The sequence below is a fragment of the Sinohyriopsis cumingii genome, chromosome 8, assembly GCF_028554795.1.
Source record: "Sinohyriopsis cumingii isolate HCF-2022 chromosome 8, ASM2855479v2, whole genome shotgun sequence".
In the NCBI taxonomy this organism is placed as follows: Eukaryota; Metazoa; Mollusca; class Bivalvia; order Unionida; family Unionidae; genus Sinohyriopsis; species Sinohyriopsis cumingii.
In genome coordinates this window covers 26,770,477-26,793,199 of record NC_142968.1, presented here as the reverse complement: position 1 = coordinate 26,793,199, position 22,723 = coordinate 26,770,477, and the positions used below count along the sequence as shown (strand labels likewise).

The window sequence follows — 22,723 nt, the reverse complement described above, 5'->3', positions numbered from 1 at the left end:
CTAACAACTTGTCATCAACATCAATGCAATTACATCGATGTCTTGCAAAATTCATTTCCAGCCATAAGTCTTGTTTTATGAAATGTCCAGACAGATTATGTCATCATAGTCAAATAAGTTTCTGTATTCTATGTTTTTATTAAGTTGTGTGCAAACTTTGTGTTTCTACAATTTGTAATACCAGATATAACCATGTTTAAAGATTCTTTCAAATACATCATTAAGTGCTAACTCTATGTAAATATCAGGTAAAAGCTATTTTTTAATATAAATAAAATCCCATCAATTTCTTTGACTGTTATAAAAGAGGTATTGCAGAATGTAGCTTCTCACTGGCCTCAGCATAATGCAGAGCTCAGATATTTATTGGGTATGGTTTAATTTAAAGCATGCTAATTCAGCATTACATTATTAATTGATGCCTGAAAGCAGTAATGTTGTGATATATTTGAAGTCGATTAATCATAAGTGGATTCAATGAACGTAGATGTGGAATAGACCTGACACATACTCCTACATATAATTCAAGGCATCTTGTGGAGGTGGGAACTGTTTTGGCTCCATGATTTGAATGCTGGGTTTGTATATGGAAGGGTGCAAGTTTGAATCCTACCATCTCATTAGCCTGGGTCAGCTACCATGATGTGTCCATGGTCAAGACACACTACTCCAGATTGTCTTGGCAGTGAATAACCTACTTATTTTATTGTGCCATAAAACACTAAAACAAGCCAAATCATCTTGACTGCAGCATGTACTTTATAAGCGTTTTAAGGCTATATTTTGTCATGCGTTGCTTGGAGTTGGTCAGTTTATTTAACATCACTGCTACTGGTTTCTTGAAGATAAAAGAGAGTTGGAACCAGTTTTCAATTTCCAATAAATAAATCTGTATTTATTTCCTCCATCTATATTTACACACACAGATCAATTAAATAAAGCATATTTCAAACCAATTATTGTTTTTGGTGGGTAGTTTTGGTGCTCACTGCACATTTGTTTGATATAACTGAAGACAAGTGTGTAATTACTACTGTTACATCTTGGTTACATTTCTAATATAGACTGAACAAAAGTGGCAAATGGTTAGCTCAGATCAGTTTATTTAGCCATGAAAGAAAGCACCCATGGATTTGAACTTTGCCATCTTGAAATGGAGACATTGTTAGCAGGACGAGTCTGCATTATACAGAGGTATATATATTGTTAAATAAGCATATTTTATTACCATTATTTAATTTCATTTCCTCCCCAGATGAATTAAAATTAACCTTTCATTTTTCAGTCAAGGTTTTGGTCCAAATGTTTGAAAAGAAGGACAGTCATGATGGGCAACCACAAGGGCACAATGGACAAATGCAGTAAGCCAAGTAGTCAATATTCTGACACACAGCTTAAAGACAAAGTTGTAGTATAAATATATGTACTGATATAATACTTTCTGGTCCATGCTGAGAACTTGATACTGGGCTGATCAAACTTTGTTTTCACCCACTTGTCCGGGACAGTTGGTTTAAGCAAATTCACTTGTCCTACCTTACTTTATACTTGTTCCAAAATTGTAATCACTTGTCAAGATATGATGCACTTTAATTGATTGAAATAACAAGTGAAATAATGTACAAAATATTTCATTTATTAAACGAATTTACATTTTTCAAAAAAAAATTTGATAATACACATTTGTCTACTTCAGATACCTATGTTTTAGATGTATGATTTGACAGTAGTTGTGTATTTGTCTGCCACCATAATCAGAAAAAAGCCAATAGTTGATAGCTGTGTCTGGGCTGAAGTCCCCAAGTTATGGTCCATTTGCTGAAGTTTTCATTAGAATTTGTTAACTTGCTTGGTTTATAGAATTCCATAATGAAGTTTTGATTAAGTTCATTGAACAATGCATGTGCACACTCAGCAGTAAATGGGCTTTACAACAGACATGATTTCTAATGGTTTGCATGTCAGACTGAGAGAATTGTTTGGATTTTAATGAAATATTACATTGTGGAAGTTTATCCTCTGAATAATCATTTAAACATGAAGAATTGTTACTGTCATTTCATCAGTTCATATAGAAAACGAGCACTAAGTCAGTGGAAGTCCTTTCGTTAATTTAGTTACACTTACTCTCTTCAGAGTGAACCAGTGATAACGATTTAGTTTGAGTAAACACATAATAACAGAGCCACTTAAAACACTGCTAATTAGTCACACTCTCTTTTGTTTGGCGTGTTTTGATTTGATTGTATAGCCCAGATGAAGCCAAGCAGTAATAGAATGTGCGCATATGAAACGGTTATCCGTGGCCACTGATAGGTGGGATACAGGATGTTATTGTATACATGGAAGGGGTATAATCAAGCATTCAGTATGCCCTGAGGGCATCATTGGCCAGATAAATATAGAAAGAATGGTTAAAGCATGAAAATGCAGAATCGCCTGACTTTTTAAAATAGGAAAAAAGTATTGTCCCTGACTAGTAACGTGGACAATTTTACTTGCCAAACTTCTAAAATGATTAGTCCGGGAAGTCAGCTGTGGGATTTGATCAGCCCTGTAATTGCAATTATGTTTACCAAAGAGTAAAAGGTTGACCAAAAAATATTTATTTAGTCATGGATGAAGGACAGGATCTTAAAGAACATTTGTATTTTATAAACATTACATGGGTCAGTACAACAAAAGTTGTCATAAAAATGTATCACTTTGCTGTCTTTACACACTTAGACACCAGTGGTACATGCCTGCATAAGTTGCAATAGCATCTACTCACATTGTTATAAACGTATTTATAAGTGCAGGTCTGGTGCCTGATATAGAAAAATCATTTAATATTATTGTGTAAATTCTACCACATCTAGATATATACAGGTAAGTTTTCTATATTATATTGTCTATGCATCCACTTATAGGTATATACTTAATACGTTACTGGTTTTACTTGTATCGAATGTCATTGGGCCTGTTCTACAGGTAACATTATCTTGCAATGGATATTGAGGCATTCACTTTGTAAGTATTGTTAATGACATTTCAGTGCCTTTTTTATGTGCAGGTATGGTGTGTACCGTAGAAAACTCATTAATATTACTGTATAGATTCCGCCTTGGTTAGATACATACAGGTGAGTGTTGTATTCATGGTTTACTCATAGGGTCCATTTCGTAGTTACTATAAGCAATGCTTCAGTGATTTTACCTGTATAGGCAGTAAAACATTGGCCTTTGTACAGGTAACTTGTTACTCGATATGATAATTCAGCACCCACTTTGTAAGTTTTAATAGCATCACTCTAATTCTCTACCTGTACAGGCCACATGCACCCTTTGACAGGTAATTGTCATAGTTTGTAGCTCTGCATGGAATCTCCTATGTTCATAATCAGAACATGTGCTGTACTACAAGTCTATATATTTTCTACACTATTTTCGTCTTACAGATTTAGACAATAAGTGAATCATATGTAGCTTGCTCAGATTGTTATTATTTCAGTGCATGTCAGACTTGTATACTATGGATAGAAATAAATGGATAACAATTCTCTGTGTACTAAAGGGGATGGTGCAGACGCAAACCTTGAAAGACATGTTTATCATCAGCCTGCATGCAAGGGTTTGAAACTATCATGTACTGGGGAATGAGGTAGAATTTTGAATATCAGAATTATGGACTGGCTACATGGATCTATATCACATACCCCATGCCAAACTCAAGAACTAGACATGTAATGCCAGACAAGATGGCCTTCAGAACTGGACTTAATCAAATAAATTGATCATACAGTATCAGCCACCCGAAAAAGGAACTTTGTTCAGTTCCATAACTTGCACAGTGTTGCTAGGTACTTCCTGCATATTATGCCCAGCTTAATGCCTTTGTGGAACTGTCTACATGCAGTTCTGATAAGATGGGCCAGTATTATTGACGATGACCCTAGCTAACAGGCTGGACACTTCATCTCAAGGTCATCTACAGGACCCAGTGTGAGCTCTGAATTATCACTTAAGGAAGACTAAGCCATTGTCTCGAGGCGAATCATGTCTCCTCTTGCCTATCACAGCAGAAAAGGTACAATATATCAATACATCTGGCCTGGTTAAAGTGGAATATTCATTCTGCATAATCAGAAATAACCCAACATTAATGAATTTGCTTCGCATCTTGCTCATGAAGTTAAGATAGTAAACACAAACATTGCGAACTCTGCTCAGTTATTATCCATACCATGTGATAGAGATTTGAGTACACTACTCCAGCTTTTATCTAGGCGATCTTTCATCCTAAAAGGCTCAACTTGACCTGGTGGGACCTATAGCTGTGGCACAAAATGTTACCATTCCAAGTTATTTGACAACTTCGTAAGGATGTGGCTTCTTAACTTCCACTGAATTTGTGGGAGGGAAATATTTTTCCTTTTGAGGCAACTCCACAACAGATGAAATATATTTTCCATTCAGGTTATCTAGTAGCTGTCTCAGATATCTTTGGGGACAGTTAATGGTCTTTCTGAGATAATGGGATGTATCTTACCTATTCTTCTAAGGCATTATGATCAGATAATGTGTTTGAAGCAGAAACTAATATTTTCTAGTAAAATGTTTTTTGATAATACTTATCTGATCTTAATATGTATGCTTAATATGTATTATCCATATAGAGAGTGTGCCCACTCCACTAGTAACTGAATAATTCAAGGAATTTGGTGCAAATCTTGGTATCAAGGGAAGATCACTCTAACTGCTACCTAGGTGGCAGAGACTTTTATCATTTAGCTTAAAAGATAATCTGGTTGGGCTGGATTTGCAAGGTAGTATTATTTCTCGTAAGTTGTTTTGATCAGGAAAGTATTATCAAAGAAACATTTTATTTTTTAAACAAATGTTTCTTCTCACTTTGCTTACAGCATCATAACTTGACCAAGATCTGTTTGATTCCAATCAAGTTTGGCATGCAGTTTTATGTTAATGAGATTGCATGAGTTTGATTTCCAGCAATCCATGTCATCATTTGCAGAATGTATGGCCCCAGATTGCTTGTTCTCGCAACATTGTTTTCCATAACTGTTACATTAGGTCAAAGATTGTTTAATTTCTGCAGCATTTAGCATGTATCTTCTTATTGGTCTCTTGAATGTGCATGCTTTTGGTATTCCTCATCATCATATGCTGGAACGTTTGATCCTGTTGACTTTACAAAAGATTATTGGGCTTAGTTAAGGGCATTGGGTAAAATCTAGTGATCGATCATTTTAACTGTTGCATGACCAATTTACAATCTGTATGTTTGTCCACATGATGTTTTATCATAATCTGCTTTATTTTTTCAAAAGCATACATAATTTGACCCTGCTGTAAAATGGTGGTTGGGGTCCATAGAACCCAATCGTGTTATAGACCGAACTCTATTCTAACCAACCAAGTCAGTTGGTTGAAGAAAATGATGCATTTAGCTAAAAAATGCAGATGAGGGCGTGTGTTAATAAAAGCGGGTGCCAAATTGCATGCTTTTGATTAAATGAAGACAAACTAGTCTGAAATACACTAAGGCTTGTATATTGACAGCTTACATTTGTTTAGTACAATCCATAGTCCATTAAGCACTGGACATGTATATAATAAATCCATGAATTCAAGCAAAGATCACATGTGATAAAATTCATGTACAGGTCATATCGCATTAGAAAACACAAATAAAACATATATAAAAAAATGGTAGTCCTCATTTGACCTATATCTGATTATCACTAAATAATTTACTACAATAGTGTCACCAGTAGAATGTGGCAATAGTTGTTTATGTATATGTACATGTACTTAAATTTGCCTAGATTATGGTCAGCTGGAGATGGCTATCATCCTGCCAAGGCTACCCAGGGCATGAAATTATTTATAGGGAAATAAAAACATGAACAAATGCAAAAGTTTAACAAACATCTTTGCAAGATACCTCACCTTTAATTCCCTTGACGACCAGATATATATGGTTTCAAAAGAATGGAAAGTTAATTTGAATTTTATGCCATGATTTATAGCAATTGTAAGGAAAAAGACAGCTTTCACAGCAAAATAAACATATTTTCGTAAATTTGGAAATGCAGTAATCCATCAGATTCTACTGATTTTTATTTAAGTGTGGCGCTGACTTGCTTTACTAAAATGGTCTTTGTTTATATTGAAGATTGTAGTTGGCTTTCTTTGATCAAAGGTGCATGTGTTATTGCAGTTACCACTAAAGGACATGTCAGAGGATTAAACAAATGTCCATTTCTGATTGCGGCAGCATCAAATAATTGTTGAGACTGATTTTTTTATTTATTTGGTTAGTATTTATACAGAATGATTGGCACTTCAAAGGTAATAAGATTGTTTGAAGTTTTCTAGGTACATTAAGAAAAGAAATTAGCCATTATTTAGTCAGTTTTAGCTAGTCCTGTTAGCATGACTACTGCATAGACCAGTAAGTAGATCTCCAATTTTTTATGCCTTTGGTAGCGAATTGATTCTGCCTACCACACATGCATCAGAAATGTTATAAAAAAGGTCAATAAATGATGAAAACACACGTGTTCTGTTCTGTCAGGGATTACTACTGAAAATGTGTGTTCTGAAGGATTTAATTCTATGAGTGAAAAGAAGAGGAATTTTACCTACCATCCACATACAAAGGTCAATCTAAGTAAATATATTCATTACTAACAAGCGGACGTTAGTCCGAAACTGTTTCATCCGCAAGATCCATAATGATACAGTGCCTTGTCCGGTTGATCTGCGCTACCAGAAATGTCCAAAAAATAATGTTATCTCACAGCATAGAGTACTCAAGCCAGATGTCAGAACAAATTCATCATGATATAACACTGCACTGTTAAGATGGTTTATTCAATAGGAACAAATAATTTTTTGGGTAAGAATGGATGTCAGTGCATTTTATAGCAAGTTTGTGGCTTACTTTCATGGTGCCTCTGAATTTCTCCACTCCAGGCCCAAGATTGTATTTACAAGTTTAAATAGAAAACTGTGCATCAGTTGGTATATTTTGTCACCAGTAAGGAAAATAATCACAATTTGAGACCTTCGAGTTTAAAGGTGACCATGACATCAGTGACCTGTTTGGTTTATGTGAGGTCAAGAATGCTAGATCAGGCCAATTTGTTTACGTTCTGAAATTTCTGTAGCACACTTGACCGGAGATGCTGCCTGTGCTTGCCAGATCAATGAAGGAAGTGTCGTGTTTTGTTACATTTACGATGCTCACACTTCTGCACTGTCTCTGCATTTCTCCTCCATTTAAAATATTTTGCTCCAGTATGGATGAGATTCCCAGATGGACTGATCCTGTATGAGATATTCTTAAGACCAAGTAATTTTGAATTGTTTCAAGGACGAATTCAGAAAATTTTGTATGCATTACTTCTGACTGGCCAGCTATACGGTTGGCAAATAGTGTCTCTGCACGTCTGACTTGATCCACATGTGATGCAGGTTCAACAAACATGGATTTCAGTGATGGCATATTTGTTGTTGCAGTCAATATACTTTTATGAGATTGGGATTCTGTATGACACATGATGTCATACTTGCCACCATAAGATAATTTACAATTGGCTTTACAAAAGGGTAGAATGTCTCCTTGAACATCATTGCAACCAATGAAATTCCAGTTTCCAACCATCATTTGAGTTTATGATATTTGCTTGGATTTTGTTGTTTAGACATTGGCACACTTAGACATCTCAACAGATTTTAAACACTAAAGTCAAACTGACCCACGTTTTTGCAGCTTGAGCTCCTGATTAATCCAACCATCATCAGTTAACATTTTCAGTCCTGTCCAAGTTACTTTTGATCATGCACACTATATACTCTAATGAATTTTGACACCAAAGCAAAACATACATTGCAGAGAGATTCAAAGTATTGTTTATTGTTTTTATGCTGATTAGGCTCTTTCGTAACCCAAACAGAATCAATTAATGACTCTAATCCTTGATTATTTCTGATCACACATAGTATAATCTACCACAATTAACTTAAAATAATGAAATCAGCTGGCAGTGTTGGAAAGATTAAATGGTGCAGTTAGCAGCTACCTGGTTTTGCCAAGCTTAAGCCAGTTCAGTTGCATGATCACCAGCAGTAGGGTATTACCATAAATATGCTGCACTTGAAACAAAATGTACTAAAAATAGAATATATAAAATTGATCACTAATAATTTCGTGTTCACTGGAGATTTTTATGGGGGATGGGAAACACCCATAAATTCAAGAGAAAAACACTCATTTGCAGGAGATTCACTGCAAAAACTAACATGTGTTGTGAATTGCAAAGTTATAATTGGGATTGTTAAATATGATGCTACAAGTCAGATGACCTTGTTTAAATGACTTTGTTCCCAAGCTGAAAAGAAATCCTCTTTTGATGATAATTTTTGTCAGTATTTGATACAGTGTTGACAATGTAAAATGCTTTAATTTATGTAGGGACAGGCTAATTAATTTTGAAAGGAAGGGAATGGAGGATTCTTTTTGAAAAGTGTTATCATGCTCAGAAGTGTAGAACGAAATGCACTAATCCTTTTTCTTGTAGTACATGTAGTTGAAAAAAAAATCTTGTAATAAAAGAAAAGAAAATCCCACCATAAATACTCGCTCGCATGTTGGTTGTAGGTCAAAATCTTGCTCGATTAAAGTTGTACTAAACATCATGAACACAGGATGTCATTGATAGTTTATGCTGCTACTACTGTGTAAGAACTAAGCATGTGGTTTGCATTTCAGGGCTGTTCCATTTAAACATATATGGTGCCAGGGAAGCACTATTTTTAAAAAAAAAATATGCCATGGTATTCTGGTTACTCACTGAGCTCATTAAAAAATTGTACAATGTTCTAAATTGCATCCATGGGCAACTACCCTATATTAAAAGTGCCTTCCCTTGGTACCAAGTATATTTTGCAGGAACATTCCTCAGAGATTTAATAGTAAGTTCATTTAGCCTGTTGTTTTCTTTATGTATAATAGTAGTGATCATCATTTGGAATTTAACTGTCCATATCAGAAGATTAATTTTCCTTTGTAACAGTGGACACATTTTAAGTTATTCAGTTATTAAGTTATATTTTTTTGAATAAAGTATAAACATCACTGATTATGATGAAAGATTCTTGGGCTACATTGTTTACACTGAATTGGGAATACACATGGATTGTTTACATCAGCAGTACCTGCAAATATAAGTATTGAATAGAAACCAATCAATATTTTCCAGACATACATGCATTGAAAATACAGGTCTCTTTTAAAACGATTTTTTTCCTTCATTTTCCAAATAGATGGTCAACATAAATAAAATTGATTATTCAGATGATTTCTAATTATAAGTCAGTCTGGTGTCTCAGTCTTTGCTGGGTGGTTGTCAAGCAGATTTAGCTATTTAAATATCAATTAGTAATGTCTACCTGACCGCTCATCAGTGAAGTTGCACAAGTTGTGCCTACCTCATCACAGTGGTGATTTGAAGGTATTTTGACCATCCACCACAGAACTTCTGCACACAGTGAGCATGGAGGGGATTAACTGCCTGGCTGCAAAAGGCGAAAGGAGTGAAATATCACGTAAACTGTACTGTACAGTCTTGTTTTTTAAAGCACATGCATATCTCACTGGACTATAAATTTAAGATAATGCTCAATCACTGAAATAATCTCAGTCTACTAATATGAAGCTTTGAAATACAGATATTCTTGACATTTTCTTCAAATGAGTCTGTCCAGCTGTCAGCCATATATTGCTTCTTGACAATCCTGGTCATATTGCAAATCACATGAGAATCAATGCATGATTTTCTCACCCATGCACCAGAGAAATCCGTCTTTGAGATCACATCATACAGAAACATTTTGAGAGAGACAAAGAGACACATGCACAGGATGTCGAGCTTTATGGTGTTATGCTTGTTTGTTCCACACATCATGCATTGGTCAGGTTTGTCCTGTATTCAGGCCTAGCTTAGTACATTTTCAAGTCAGCATCATTAAATGTAGCTAAAGCGACTTAACTAGTGTTAAATACTTCACGTGAAACAAATTATAAACTGTTAGCTACATTTAATGATGCTAACTTTAAAATTAACTGTGCTACAGATAGGATAAAATCCTCAATGTTATGTGAAATGAACTATGACAGAAAGCACTGATCCATGCATATATACTATAGACCTATACACTTCATAACCTCCCAACTCTCTTAACAACTACAGAAAACTTAGTAACAGCCAGGAATGTGTTGTGTCAAATATGCTTTATTCTAATTTTGTTAAGCATCTCCATTATGCCCCAGCTGAATCAAAATTACACCTACAATATTTAATAACAAATAATGCACTTACCAGCCAGAAGGAATCATTTATCCATCAACACATTAATCCAAAAGCAAATTTCACTGTAGCGCTTGCCATATTTCCAAAACAGAAAAATAAATTTTCAAAGAATCCATGAACTTGAAGTTCAGCACATGGTTATCTGGTAGGGTCTGCATTTGGAGGGTCTTTCATTGACAAGGGTGATTTTACAATCAATATTAATTACAACACAAGTATGTCACAAACATTTTCACCTCCTCCAAAGAAAAAGAGAGTTATATACAATAGTGACAGATCTCTAATTACCCATGAATAATCTAATGCAACATGTTACTCTTTGTTTCAGCTTGTACTAAGCATAACTACAGTAGAGATGTGCACCCAGTATTGTTTCATTATTTACAATATAGCTTTTCAAAATTGGAACTGTTGAAAATGAAACATTTTCTTGTCATAAATGTTAATTATTGTTAATTTCATATTACATCCATATATTACATGTGATATTACCTCATTACTTCGCGATGTTTTACGTTGTTATTTTTCTTTGCTCATGCATATAAACTTAATACTTTGGATGCCACAGTCACACCACAGTCCTCATAAACATATTTGTGTTACTGAGCCACATGTTAACATTGGAATGAGAATTTTATTTAACTATTGATGACTTCTTTTTACTTTAAAGTAAAATATTGGGTGAGAAAAATAATCTACGTTGGGGTTTGGACCAAGACAATGAAATCCCAGATGTAGGGTTACCAATATCTCCCCATGAGGCTTGCCTCATGGGGTGACAAACAATGCAATCCCATGACTTGGATTTCCTTGCCTCATGGGTTGACAAATAATGTAACTCCTTGACTGGGATTTCTTTATCTCGTGGGTTGACAAATAAAGTAACTCCTTGACTGGGGTTTCTTTACCTTGTCGGGTGACAAATAATGTAACCCCTTGACTGGAATTCCCTTGTATCAGTCCAAACCTCAACATAGATCATATCTATCTTTTGCCAGTAAGAGTGTCAGAGCTGTGGCTTGGGAGGCTCGGACACCTGCCTATTTTGTGCCATATACCAGGAATTCATTCATACTTCTTGGTGTTTGATCATATTGTCAAATTTTTCCCCATATTTGCTCACAGATTCATAATGCTGTTTGTCATAATCAACAATGTATTTGCATTGATTATTATTTAGGGTTGTGGAAAAAGATATGGAAGATGACTCTGATGATGACCTAGATGGCTGCATGAATCCCTTGCTTGGTAAAAACACCCAAAACATTTGAACCCAAAGACAACATTTGATAAAAGGTTTGTATTCCAAACAGTTATGTAACTTTAATTAGTATATATGTTGTCTGTTAGGATTATATGGTCTTAAACTAAGTAACAGAAAAATTAAAATTCAGCAATAATTTTTACTAGAATACAAGGTGAAAATTTAAAAGGAATGCACAATATTGTGAATTAAATCCTAAATAATCCTAAATATTCTATCACAAGTCCAAAAATATTCCAAACGAATTCCAGTATTGAATGTGTTATTGTATTGGATGAGTTAATGTGTCAGAAGTCTTGTAATGTCGCAAAAATAAAATCCAAAATGCATTTGAATGAATTCACTATAATTCCAAAATATCAAGTCCAAAATGTCTACAAACACTTTGTAATTCTGTTAAATAATTTCCTCTCTTATTATATCCGAACACATCTAATAGTGATTTTAGAGACTGAACATAAATTAGGAATGAATAGTTGTTCACTTGTTCTTTTTTATATACAGACTATCATCATACTTATGACATGGCAAAATACCCATTCCCAATGGAAATTTCCATCCAACTCATAAACAAGGCCAGGTCTTTTACATTTATTTTGAAAATAATCTAAAAAAATCAGGTTTCCATAGCATTTCCAATGGAGAAACCGATGTGCTGAACTCAGAGTCAAGTAAACATGTTGTTTACAAATTATTATAATCATACAGTATAATTTACAATCATGGACAAGGTTAGCTATGTAATATGTTGTTTACAAATGACCATTATAATCTACACTCATGGACTAAAGTTAAGCACACAATAAAGATATACATGACATGTTTTATTTTATGAAGTACATTCAATGCAGGGGTACATTTGTTACTTTTCTAACTGCATTACTATCTATCATGGTTGTGCTAGATAAATACAGGTTTTGCAATGATCTTTATTTCTGTCCAACTGTTTTCTTTGCTGTAATGAAAGTTGATTAGTATGTTCATTTTTATGGGTAACAAACATAAAGATCTGTTTCTCATGATTCAGTGATAATGAATATGTTTGCATTAATTTCCACTTCTTTGACACTTTTATTTGTATAGTCAGATTTCATAGGGAAATGTATTTAACTGACCTGTGTTCACACATAAAATGCCTTGGCTGCAGTGACCTACTTTTGTTGACCTAATGCCACTTTGAGGCTTTAGGAACACACAAAGGCAGAGCTGGCAAAAGAAGGCATTCCACAGAATCAGTCTGCATAAGTAATTAATCTTGTTCTTTGAAGATTCAACGATTATGAGTGTTTTAATGTCATAATTTGATTTTTACCAGCAGTGTACCATAAGAGAGATTAAAACTTAGATGACATTAAAAGAATCCCCATTATCACCCAAACTTCAAATACTGGATTGTTATCCCGTTATAAAGTATTGCATGTTTCAGATGTTTTTCACAATTAAAGTTACAATGTGGCATGTATAGATAAGCCAAGAACTTCATTAGAATAAAAAGCTCTTTATTGACAGTTATTCCCAATGTGATTATAAGACAAGTATTCAGCCGTTAAACAGTCCCAATACCCCTCATTCCCCCACCCCATGTACTTTCGCTTATCATGTGTCGGTGTTTTTGGGATTCAGTTATGCACAAGTTATTGAAGGAGAACTCAAACATAACTGTTTACTTATAAGAACTAGGTATTAGTTAATAAGATTATAATATCATACAAACAACAAAACTTTAGCCCTCTACCCAGTATTATTTTTTTCTTCTAGAAATTATAACAAACACACTCTGATTTTTCTGTTATTGACAGATATCATTGTACGTTTTGTTTACCTTCTGTCTTTCTCTCACTGATGCAGACTGCACCATTGGTTAATGAAAATAATTAACTGCCGTACTCAAAGCATTGATGCTGTAGGTATTTATAAAAAATGTAAAATAAATCTTTAAAAATGTGTTAACAGTATGCCCGAAATACTGATAAACGATTATATCACACAATAATTTTGGTTCGTTCCTATTTTAAAGCAAATGCAAACAAACTTTTTTACCATGCAAAGTGCTCATGTAAACATTATTGTTGTTCTAGTAGGGTTTAACACCATTTTCAGCACAACCCATGAGAAGCTACTGGGAAGCTTTCTCATGTACCCACATTAGCCGATCCTGAGTCTCGAGCCCACGCAGACAGAGGTGAGATGGCAGTGATCTGGAATGGTGAGCACTTTAGACCATGTGGCCTCTCAGGGCCTCAAACATTATTGTAAAATATACGCAAGATTTTACCTTTGCAGGTTATGCACGAAGATCTTGTATCACCTATCTCATTCACTTTTGCAGTGTGCTGCCTTTGATTTTTTCCAGGACTAGTAGGTTTGCCAATTTAGTATTTTGCTGTTGGCTAGCATCTTTTCTCAGTGACCCCTCTTGAATGGTTGGTCATATTAACATTTTTCTCTAACATATTTCTTATGATATCATGTTGGTTTTGGAGCCCCAGATTACTGCATGGTTCAGGGTACCAAACGTCACAGAATACTCATAATCTCACCTAGATCCACATGAGTTTAAGTATCTACAGTATCTTGAAAATCTTGTTATTGCTTATCCTCCTTAATTGAAAATCATATGTAGATGGAGTTTCCACCTGAAAAATTGTCATATTTAAGTTTTCTAAATTAAAATATTGCTGCTCTGATCTGCAGTATGGTCACTTTAGTAGCCATTTTGATAATGTTGCTATTTTTACTTCAAATGAATGATGATTTCCATTGATTTCCTTTCAATAACATCAGTTCTATGTCACATACTTGAAACAAGCATTGCAGATCACTTGTACTTGTGTTAAGAAAGAAGCTTAGGAATTTGGAGTTCAGAATTTAATGTTAGTATGATTGAAAGAAGAAAACTACTTTCGCCATAAAACTGTCAGTTATCTGCATAAACGCAGGGTAAGCATATAATGTGCTGTTTATGGTATTCTTATTAACAAATACAATTATTCTATTAAAGAGAGATAAGTCATGCTTATACTGTAGTAGTTATTTCTGCAAAAGTTCTCTCCCATTAACATTGTCCAATTTGTATCTGTTATTTCTAACTTAGCAAGCGAGAGGTGTTGCAGATTGATCAGAAGCCTACTGGATAAATAAAATATGTTTAAATGTGGTAATGGACCAATTTATAATAAGTAAATCTTTCATCATATTTATCTACAATTGTTCTAACATATGCCCTCAAACTAAGAGCATTTCCTATCTGATTATTGTCTCCCATCAGTTTACAAAAAGTGATGGATAAAGCATCCATATTTCTGGCCATTTTTCCCTTTGTCCATCCATTCATCTTTCTTTCCTTTCTACTCTGCAACTTTAAAACTATTTGAGATAAAAGAATGCATCTTGTTATCCTCATATATCATTATTAGAAGGTGTGTCATGTAGCTTATTGGGAAAGGGGGATCCAAATTTCAATGTGAAGAATGCAGTTCATTATTGTAAGTATTTTTGACATATTTTCCTTTCTGCTCTACAAATTTCTCTCCATTTTGGATTAAAGACATTTATTGAAATTAAGAATTGGTGTATTTATACGTCATTCAATGTTTTTGCATGAACCACATTGGGGGTCCTGTCTTCAAAGTCAAGGTCATTATGCAGTAGTTTTCACACCTACTTTCCATTCCACTCCATCACTGTTTTTGAAATTGATGGATTAAACTTTGTTATCATTGACCATCATCTTTTATGAGTTGTGCCATATACCATACCCGTCCTGTTTTCTACGTCATAGTCAAGGTTATGGCTTCCAACCATATTAGGGATCATATCTTCATGATCAAGTTCCTGGCTTAATATTGAAGCTTTCTTCACACTTTCCTTTCCACTCTTTGACTTTAGAACTGTTTGAGGTTTGATAATGAAAACTGGTGTTCTTATACATTATCATTAAGAAGTGTCCTATGTACTACATTAAACATCAGGGTCAATATTAAAGTTTGCTTTCACACAGTCCTCAATAATTTAAGAGCTGTTACAAAGTTAAAACTGAAACTTGGCATGCTCATAAATCATCATTAATATTTGTGTCACATTGTTATAATTTATTTTGTTGGGCATAGTCATGAGTCACTATTGTAAGTTTTCCTTCATATTTTCATTTAAATTCTATACCACCATGCCCATTTGGGATTAAGGAATGCAGCTTGCTACATTTATCAAGTATCACATTGGGGTTCTATTTTTTCATGGCAAGGTCACATGCCAATATTTTAGATTTTAGTAGCATAATCCATTTTGCTATATTCCCTATAAGCAGTGGGATCCCTATATGACTCTTGTAATTTGGCAGCTTTTGCTTGGACAAACCACTTGAACTGTAGGGTAAGAGGATGGAAAAGGAATGTGAGACAATAAAAGTCATGTACACACTATGCAATTTATATATGTATGCCAGGTTTCTGAAATCATTTATAAATGTTCAACGTGATTGACAGGACTAACATATTGACCAATTATAAAATGACCAAGTAGAACATCAGGAGTTTCTGTAAATAAACTAAATAGTTTGACTTCATTAATAATTGCTTTAAATGAAACTTGTACATGGGTATTTATCTCATTTTTTGTGTTTAAGGTGTACACTGCAACAGGTTTGAAATTGCTCTAGAGGACCAGAGCCTTTATTAATGATACAGTGTTGCCTCTACCAAGGAAGATATATTTCCTTGCCTAAGCCATCTTTATGAGTAAACAATTTAATTTCATGAGGAAAGAGGGGTCTCCAAGAAACACTCAATATATGTTCAAAGAAACAGAAGAAAAAAAGATAACACAAATGGGCCTGTACTAAATGGGTCAAATATCGCTGTTTGTATGAGAACTTGCATGCCATTCCCGACATTATTTTGACTAGATCTGAATTTTTTTTATCTGCTACTGTAAATGGGAGATTATGTTTGCCTATAAAGTTTTGGTAAAAAAGTTTCTCAGCCTATAGTGTATATATTTTCTCTCATTCGATTCAGATTCCACAAAAATGGATTTCAGTGATGGTGTAGTGTTTTGTCATGTTGAATATGATTTAATATGCTGAACGTTCTTGCCACTCTAGCAGATTTTAATAGCAGCTTTATGGGAAGAGCAGCATGCATACCAACCACTGATATTCCCATTTCCATCAGTCATGGAATTTTGTGTGGTATTTATATCAGGTTGCTTAGATTCTAGTATGTTAGCATTGGGAGATAATGCTAAAAGAGTGGCATTAAACTCATAACAATAACAAGGTGTAGACGACTCGACAAACTTTATATGCCTAAGACAAACAGACACTGTTTTATACTGATTGACCTCTCTAGCAATCCAACCATAATCAGATAATCTTTTAATTCTTCCAGAAATATTTCTGATCACATATATAATAATCCATATCAACAAACTTCAAAAACTAAAGTCAACTGACCTTGCTAACAGAATCAAAGAGATGTTGCTTATTTTATGCTACTTGAAATTAAAACTAACTTGCCTTGCCCAGCTTAAACATGTTTGCAGTCACATGATCACAGGAAATATTAATATAAATATACAACATGTCAAAGAATATTTTGCTGCATTTGTGAACATGTAACTTGGACCATATTACAAAATATTTTTCTTAACAAATTTGGTATGATGAAATGTCTGAGTTGGTTTTATTACTCAGCAGTTACAGAAATGAAAGTACTGAAGAAATGGTCTTGTCATTGATTCCTTTAAATTCATTTTGGTCAGTTGAGCATCATTCACTTAAAGGAAGTCATGTTTCTTTTAAGTCTTCTGCACTTGTAGTAATGTGTTTCTGATAAAGTTGTACATGTAACTTGTTTGTAAACATCATGAAAATTAAAAGCAGTTTGTCAAAAGTAGTTTGACTTTATTCTTCAACACAACCTGAATATAAATTTAAACACAAATGGTCTTAGTTCTTAATATATTTATTGACATTTATTGCCATATGTTTAATCATTTCTAACCATCCTGAAAATTCAAAACTGTTTTCTGTAGTTTTACTTTGTTAACACATTGACTTATTTTTGGATTGACATTTTTGACCATGATGAAATTATCAGTGTTTATCAGTACTTGGAAAATTGATTTTGTCTGAATTTTATCTGCCCATTTAAGGCATATTCTTTCATTCCTTTCCTTAATATTTCTTTTTGTTTTTACAGAAAACCCTCAACAAGAAGACAACACATTTAGGAGAAAAGAGGAATGCTTTATAACTCAAGAATTAGAAAGTGTAACAACAGCAAATATAGATTTTACTGATGTATTTTATATCAGGAACCAACAATGGCAAAATATCTTTTAGATATGCTACTGCCATTCTATGGAATGAGCAGCTATCAAGTCACTTTAGAGAGCAATAAAATTATAATTGATTTGGATCTTTAATTCTATCATGAAATGGTAAAGACTGTAAATCTAATATCTTTAAATAATACCACCCCAACCATAATAACAGCTAATGTTTGTGTTATCATTTGTTGTTTATCTGTCCTTATCAATATTGTTAGCTTCTTTCTAAGCAAGGCGTAAGCTGCATTGCACCATGCTTTTTAGTCCAAAATTAGTGCTTCAGCACTTAATATAAAATGAAATATTTACCAATAAAAAAAATGGTTTGTAATTTTTTTAATTATCCTAAATTGTTTTTAATTTATGAAGATACTAAATTCAATTATCACTAACTTTTAAAATTCGTTGCTTGTTCATGTTTCACGATATGCACTGTATGTTTGATCCAATTGTATCTATGTATTTTGCTGTGTTTGTATCTCATGCAAATCATGTTTGTAGCAATGGCTCGTAATGCCATTAGATAGTTTGTTAGAGGTCATGTTGAATTGTTGTTGTACATCATGACAATGATAAAGAAGTCTTAACAACCTCTGTTCTTGTTTTCTATATGTACATTCATGTTATTGGAGAGTTTATGTCTCTAGCTGTGGGATTAGGCAGTTGTTAAAATGATAAAAATGTAAATTTCAATCAGCTGTTAAAGTTTGCTAAAAATAAAGTAAGAGAACAAAAATTCCTATGAATAATCATTTTCCTCTTTGGCAGTCATAATTTAATGTTTCGATTCCAGAGGGCTCATCTTTTTTGACAACAAAGATGCATTAACTCTCTTCTGGTGTGCTGAACCCTGTGTGTTATTTGCTGTATGTTTATGAAGGAAGGAAAAATAGACTGATGTAATGTTGACAATAATTTAACGAACTAACAACATTCAACAGTATAAAATATCAATTCATTACATATGCTGTCTCAAAAATAAATAATTTGAAATTTGACAAATTTTGATTATTATTTCTTGAAAACCAAAATAATATGATGTTCACAAAGACATAGCCATGATTCCAGGAAGATGACTGTAATTAGTAGGACATTACTAAGAATGTCAACAAGATATTTTTTGTCTTTGGGAAAGGTTTCTGCTTAAATTGTGTTTCTTTAAATACATTACTCCAGTCATAATACCTTAGGAAAACTACTACTACTACCTTGCAAATCCCTCCCTCCCAGATACTACTTTTATATAAAGGGAGCTAAAATTTGTCAGCCAACCTAGATGGCGTTTAGGTGGAGTGATTTCCTCTAGGATATAAGAATTGATCGCAAAAACCATGAACCTCTCAAATTATACTGGAGCAGAATGCATGCCCTTTATGGATGTAACTGCAGGAAAAATGGGAGGGTGTATATGTATTATGATTGGGTAAATATTGTTGAAGAAACATTTTATTAGGAAATATTTGTTTCTTCTTTAAAGAGGTTACCTAATCTTTATACCTTAGGAGAATAGGTTAAATATGGAGGGAGGTACAGCCACTTACCATGGTGATACCATCTCTGGTCCAGTAAGGTATCTGAGACAGCTTCTAGAAAACTCAACTGGCTAATTCTAGTATTGGGATTGGTGGGTGGATTTGTGACGTAGTAGTGGTTCTCCTAAGGTATTTTGATTGGGTAACATATTTAAAGTAGAAACATGTTCAACTATAAAAAATTGGTATCTTAAATAACTTTAATTGGGATTATGTTCACTAAATGATACAAATCTGATATGGTGAATAAATTATGAAAACCAAAGAAAAATAAGTTGACACTGAACAATTTGCTTTACATATAAAGTCAATTCCTTCTGCCTCTTCCTACCATATGATGCACTAATATAATCTAGTTCCCATCCTAGAGTTGTTATCACAAATGTTGAGTCTAGCTCAGTGGAAATTAATTATGGATATTTCCCTGGAGTCCATTTTAGGTCTTTTGCACTTTCTTATTTTCATAAATGAATTTCCTCCATGGACGAAGCATAAAAATAAAGACTATAGTAATTTGTAGATGATGCTATTTATAAGTTTCAAGTTGTGACATATTTACTGTAGACGCTCTTTGGGACTCCGACATAAGAAATATTAAGATGTGGTCGGATCAAATTAACAAGGTTATAGATGAAGCAAAAATAAAATTATGATAATAAACTCATCGAAGTAGCGTTCAGTTTCTGAGGAACTTATAAATTTGGCAATAAATTAAAAACATTAAAGAAGAGAAAGTTTTAGCTGAAAGTGATTTAAAGTGGAATGAGTGTATTTCTTAATTCTGTAGTTTTCTGACAGGTAAAAAAACTTTGCTAAATAAAAGTAAGAAATGCATACCATTACAAACTAGAACATTCTACTACTATGTCAACATTGTGCCAGTTACTTTCAGAAGGCAGTAATCCTCTGCAAGTGGATGTATTGTAATATGCCTGATGAAAATTACAGGCACATTGCTTTGTGGTCAACCTCACTTAGCCACGCATGATTTTCAAATTCCAATACAACTTTAAACATAATTTTAATATTCTGGATGTAATTTTAAAATTTTGGAACAAAGGGGTGGAATGTGTTGCGCATATCAGTTAAATGTGGCACTTTTTGGAAGTCTTCAAGAAAAATATCTAAAATATTTAGAGCTCAATTTTTATGATTTCCAAAGGTCTTAACATTTATTTGTAGAAGTCATGCTTCACTAACTGATCTTTTTTCATTGTGCATGCTATAAGAAGAAATATAAAATTTGTGTTTCTGTTTACATATGATTGCTATTTTCAGAGTGACATAAAGTAGCATCAGTTAATTGTTAATGTGTTAAAAAGTGTCAATTCATGTTAGTATGATACATGCATACACTTGTTAGAATGTAGCTAAGGGTCTTGAGGGAAACTAGGTAAATTTCTCTTATAACTAACCTACCATCATTATTATTAACACTGTATATTACCAAGATACCTTATTTATCATACTTGCATTTTTTATTGGTTTTGGCCACATATTACGGCATGAACTCATATTTAAATTCTGATGATATTATCCTGCTATTGTTTATTTCTATTAATTGATGTAAGCAACTTAAAATTGTAGAAATGTCGATGGCACCATCAAAGTCAATGCTTTCAAGAAATTGTGTTGCTAGGGATATTTATATAGTTTAATCCAACATAGTAAAACCTGCCTTGAGAGACCTGTACTATTTCTTTCTGCCGAATCTAGCCTTCCAAGATGAATTATTATTCATTGGAATTCAGTATATGGACCTTTCTTTAAGCCTTTGTGACCACAATTGCCAAATAGAGTCTGCGAACAGAATGCATGTTATGAAACAAGATGCACAAAAATATTGATGGAATAAGTTGAGTTTGGTCTCCAGTTTAATTCAGTTTTATGGTATACTGAAAAATGTAAACCAGACCATGTATCATCAAAATCCCTGTTATGATTAATTATCACATCTTTAGAGGATTATCAATCATGGACACACATAGGTCACAGGCTGATATTGATTGCAGGGCCCCGAGTGGTCTATGGTACTCGCCTTAACAGGTCATTCACATATCTCACCTCTGCCCATATGTGCTAAGTCACAGCTGAACCAATGTGCTTATGTGAGAAAGTTTGCCAGTAGTTTCCTGTGGGCTGATGGCTTTTTCTGGGGTCCAGGTTATTCCTCCAACAGATATACAGGTTGCTATGTGTAACCTATTATGTGCTAGAAATTACATAAAACCCAGCAAAACAAAACCAGTCATATTGCATATCTAGTCTAAAAACTCATATAAGGCTGATAATGGCATAATGAGAAAGTTTATCATCCTGCTTTCAATGTAGTTCAATGAGCACTGCCATAAATCATTTGTGCAGTGTTATATGTAATGACAGTGTGATTCGGGGTGGTTGTCTTTTCTATTATTAAGTTATTTGCTTTGGTCAGATTAATTTTGTAGTTATTGTAGAGGTCTATATTCCTTGTTGCTTTTTCAATGTTACTGTTATTAAAACATGCAGACCAGGTCGAACATGCCACATAAACCTTTTGTTCACATTAGCCTGTTTTTTAATCCTTTTTATTTACTGTGTTGATCCATGTATTATTTAGGTCAAGGTTAGGTTTGGCTTTTTGGGGTTTAATAGTGCAAGATAGGCTATATATGGTAGCCAGTTGGAGGAATAACCTAGCATGAACCAGTGATGAACAGAAGTTTTCTCACATGCCCACAGTGGGTTAGCCTGTGACTCAAAGACTCAAACCTATGTGGACAGAGGTGAGATGGCAGTGATTGTCAAGTGTTTTAAACCACTCAGCCACCCAAGGCATCCAAGCAAAGACCTCACTGGAATGTACAACTCTAATGTCCTCTCATCGATTAAAAATGTTGAATACCATTCATGAAGTCATACTTTGTAGTATTATCTTTGGTACCAGTCATTTTAATATATACATTAATACAGCTGCCTTTCACTCAAATAGATTGGGATACATGTTGTACCACAAGATCGTCCAGCAACTAGAGGTTCCAGCATTGCACTTCTGACAGGCTTTGTCAGTCTTTGATTTTGTTCAGGTGCCTAATTCCCAGTTGCTGAGAACTTTATGCTTGTACAGTATCTTAAAAAAAAATGTTATTGCTTATACTACTTAATTGAAAATCATATATATGGAGTTTCTACCAGAAAATACTTACCTTATTTAGGTTTTCTATATTAAAATGGTGCTGC

General features: G+C 33.8%; 1 protein-coding gene across 22 annotated transcripts in view; it reads left to right on the top strand.

Annotated features, from left to right (window-relative positions):
- LOC149793181 (fibronectin type-III domain-containing protein 3a-like) overlaps positions 1-18,974 on the top strand; it is a 165,332-nt gene extending 146,358 nt beyond the window's left edge. For 17 of the 22 annotated variants that reach the window (XM_089967116.1, XM_089967112.1, XM_089967115.1 and 14 more), the window contains 4 exons: positions 1,286-1,361; positions 3,313-3,333; positions 11,559-11,674; positions 17,843-18,974. In XM_089967116.1, the coding sequence (XP_089823242.1) occupies positions 1,286-1,361; positions 3,313-3,333; positions 11,559-11,649 (188 nt within the window). In that variant the 3' untranslated portion in view covers positions 11,650-11,674; positions 17,843-18,974. Of the gene's footprint in view, positions 1-1,285; positions 1,362-3,312; positions 3,334-11,558; positions 11,675-13,742; positions 13,849-17,842 lie in introns of all 22 variants that reach the window. The other 5 variants (XM_089967118.1, XM_089967113.1, XR_016422727.1 and 2 more) reach the window with 4 other exon arrangements.
- Positions 18,975-22,723: the final 3,749 nt, after the last annotated feature.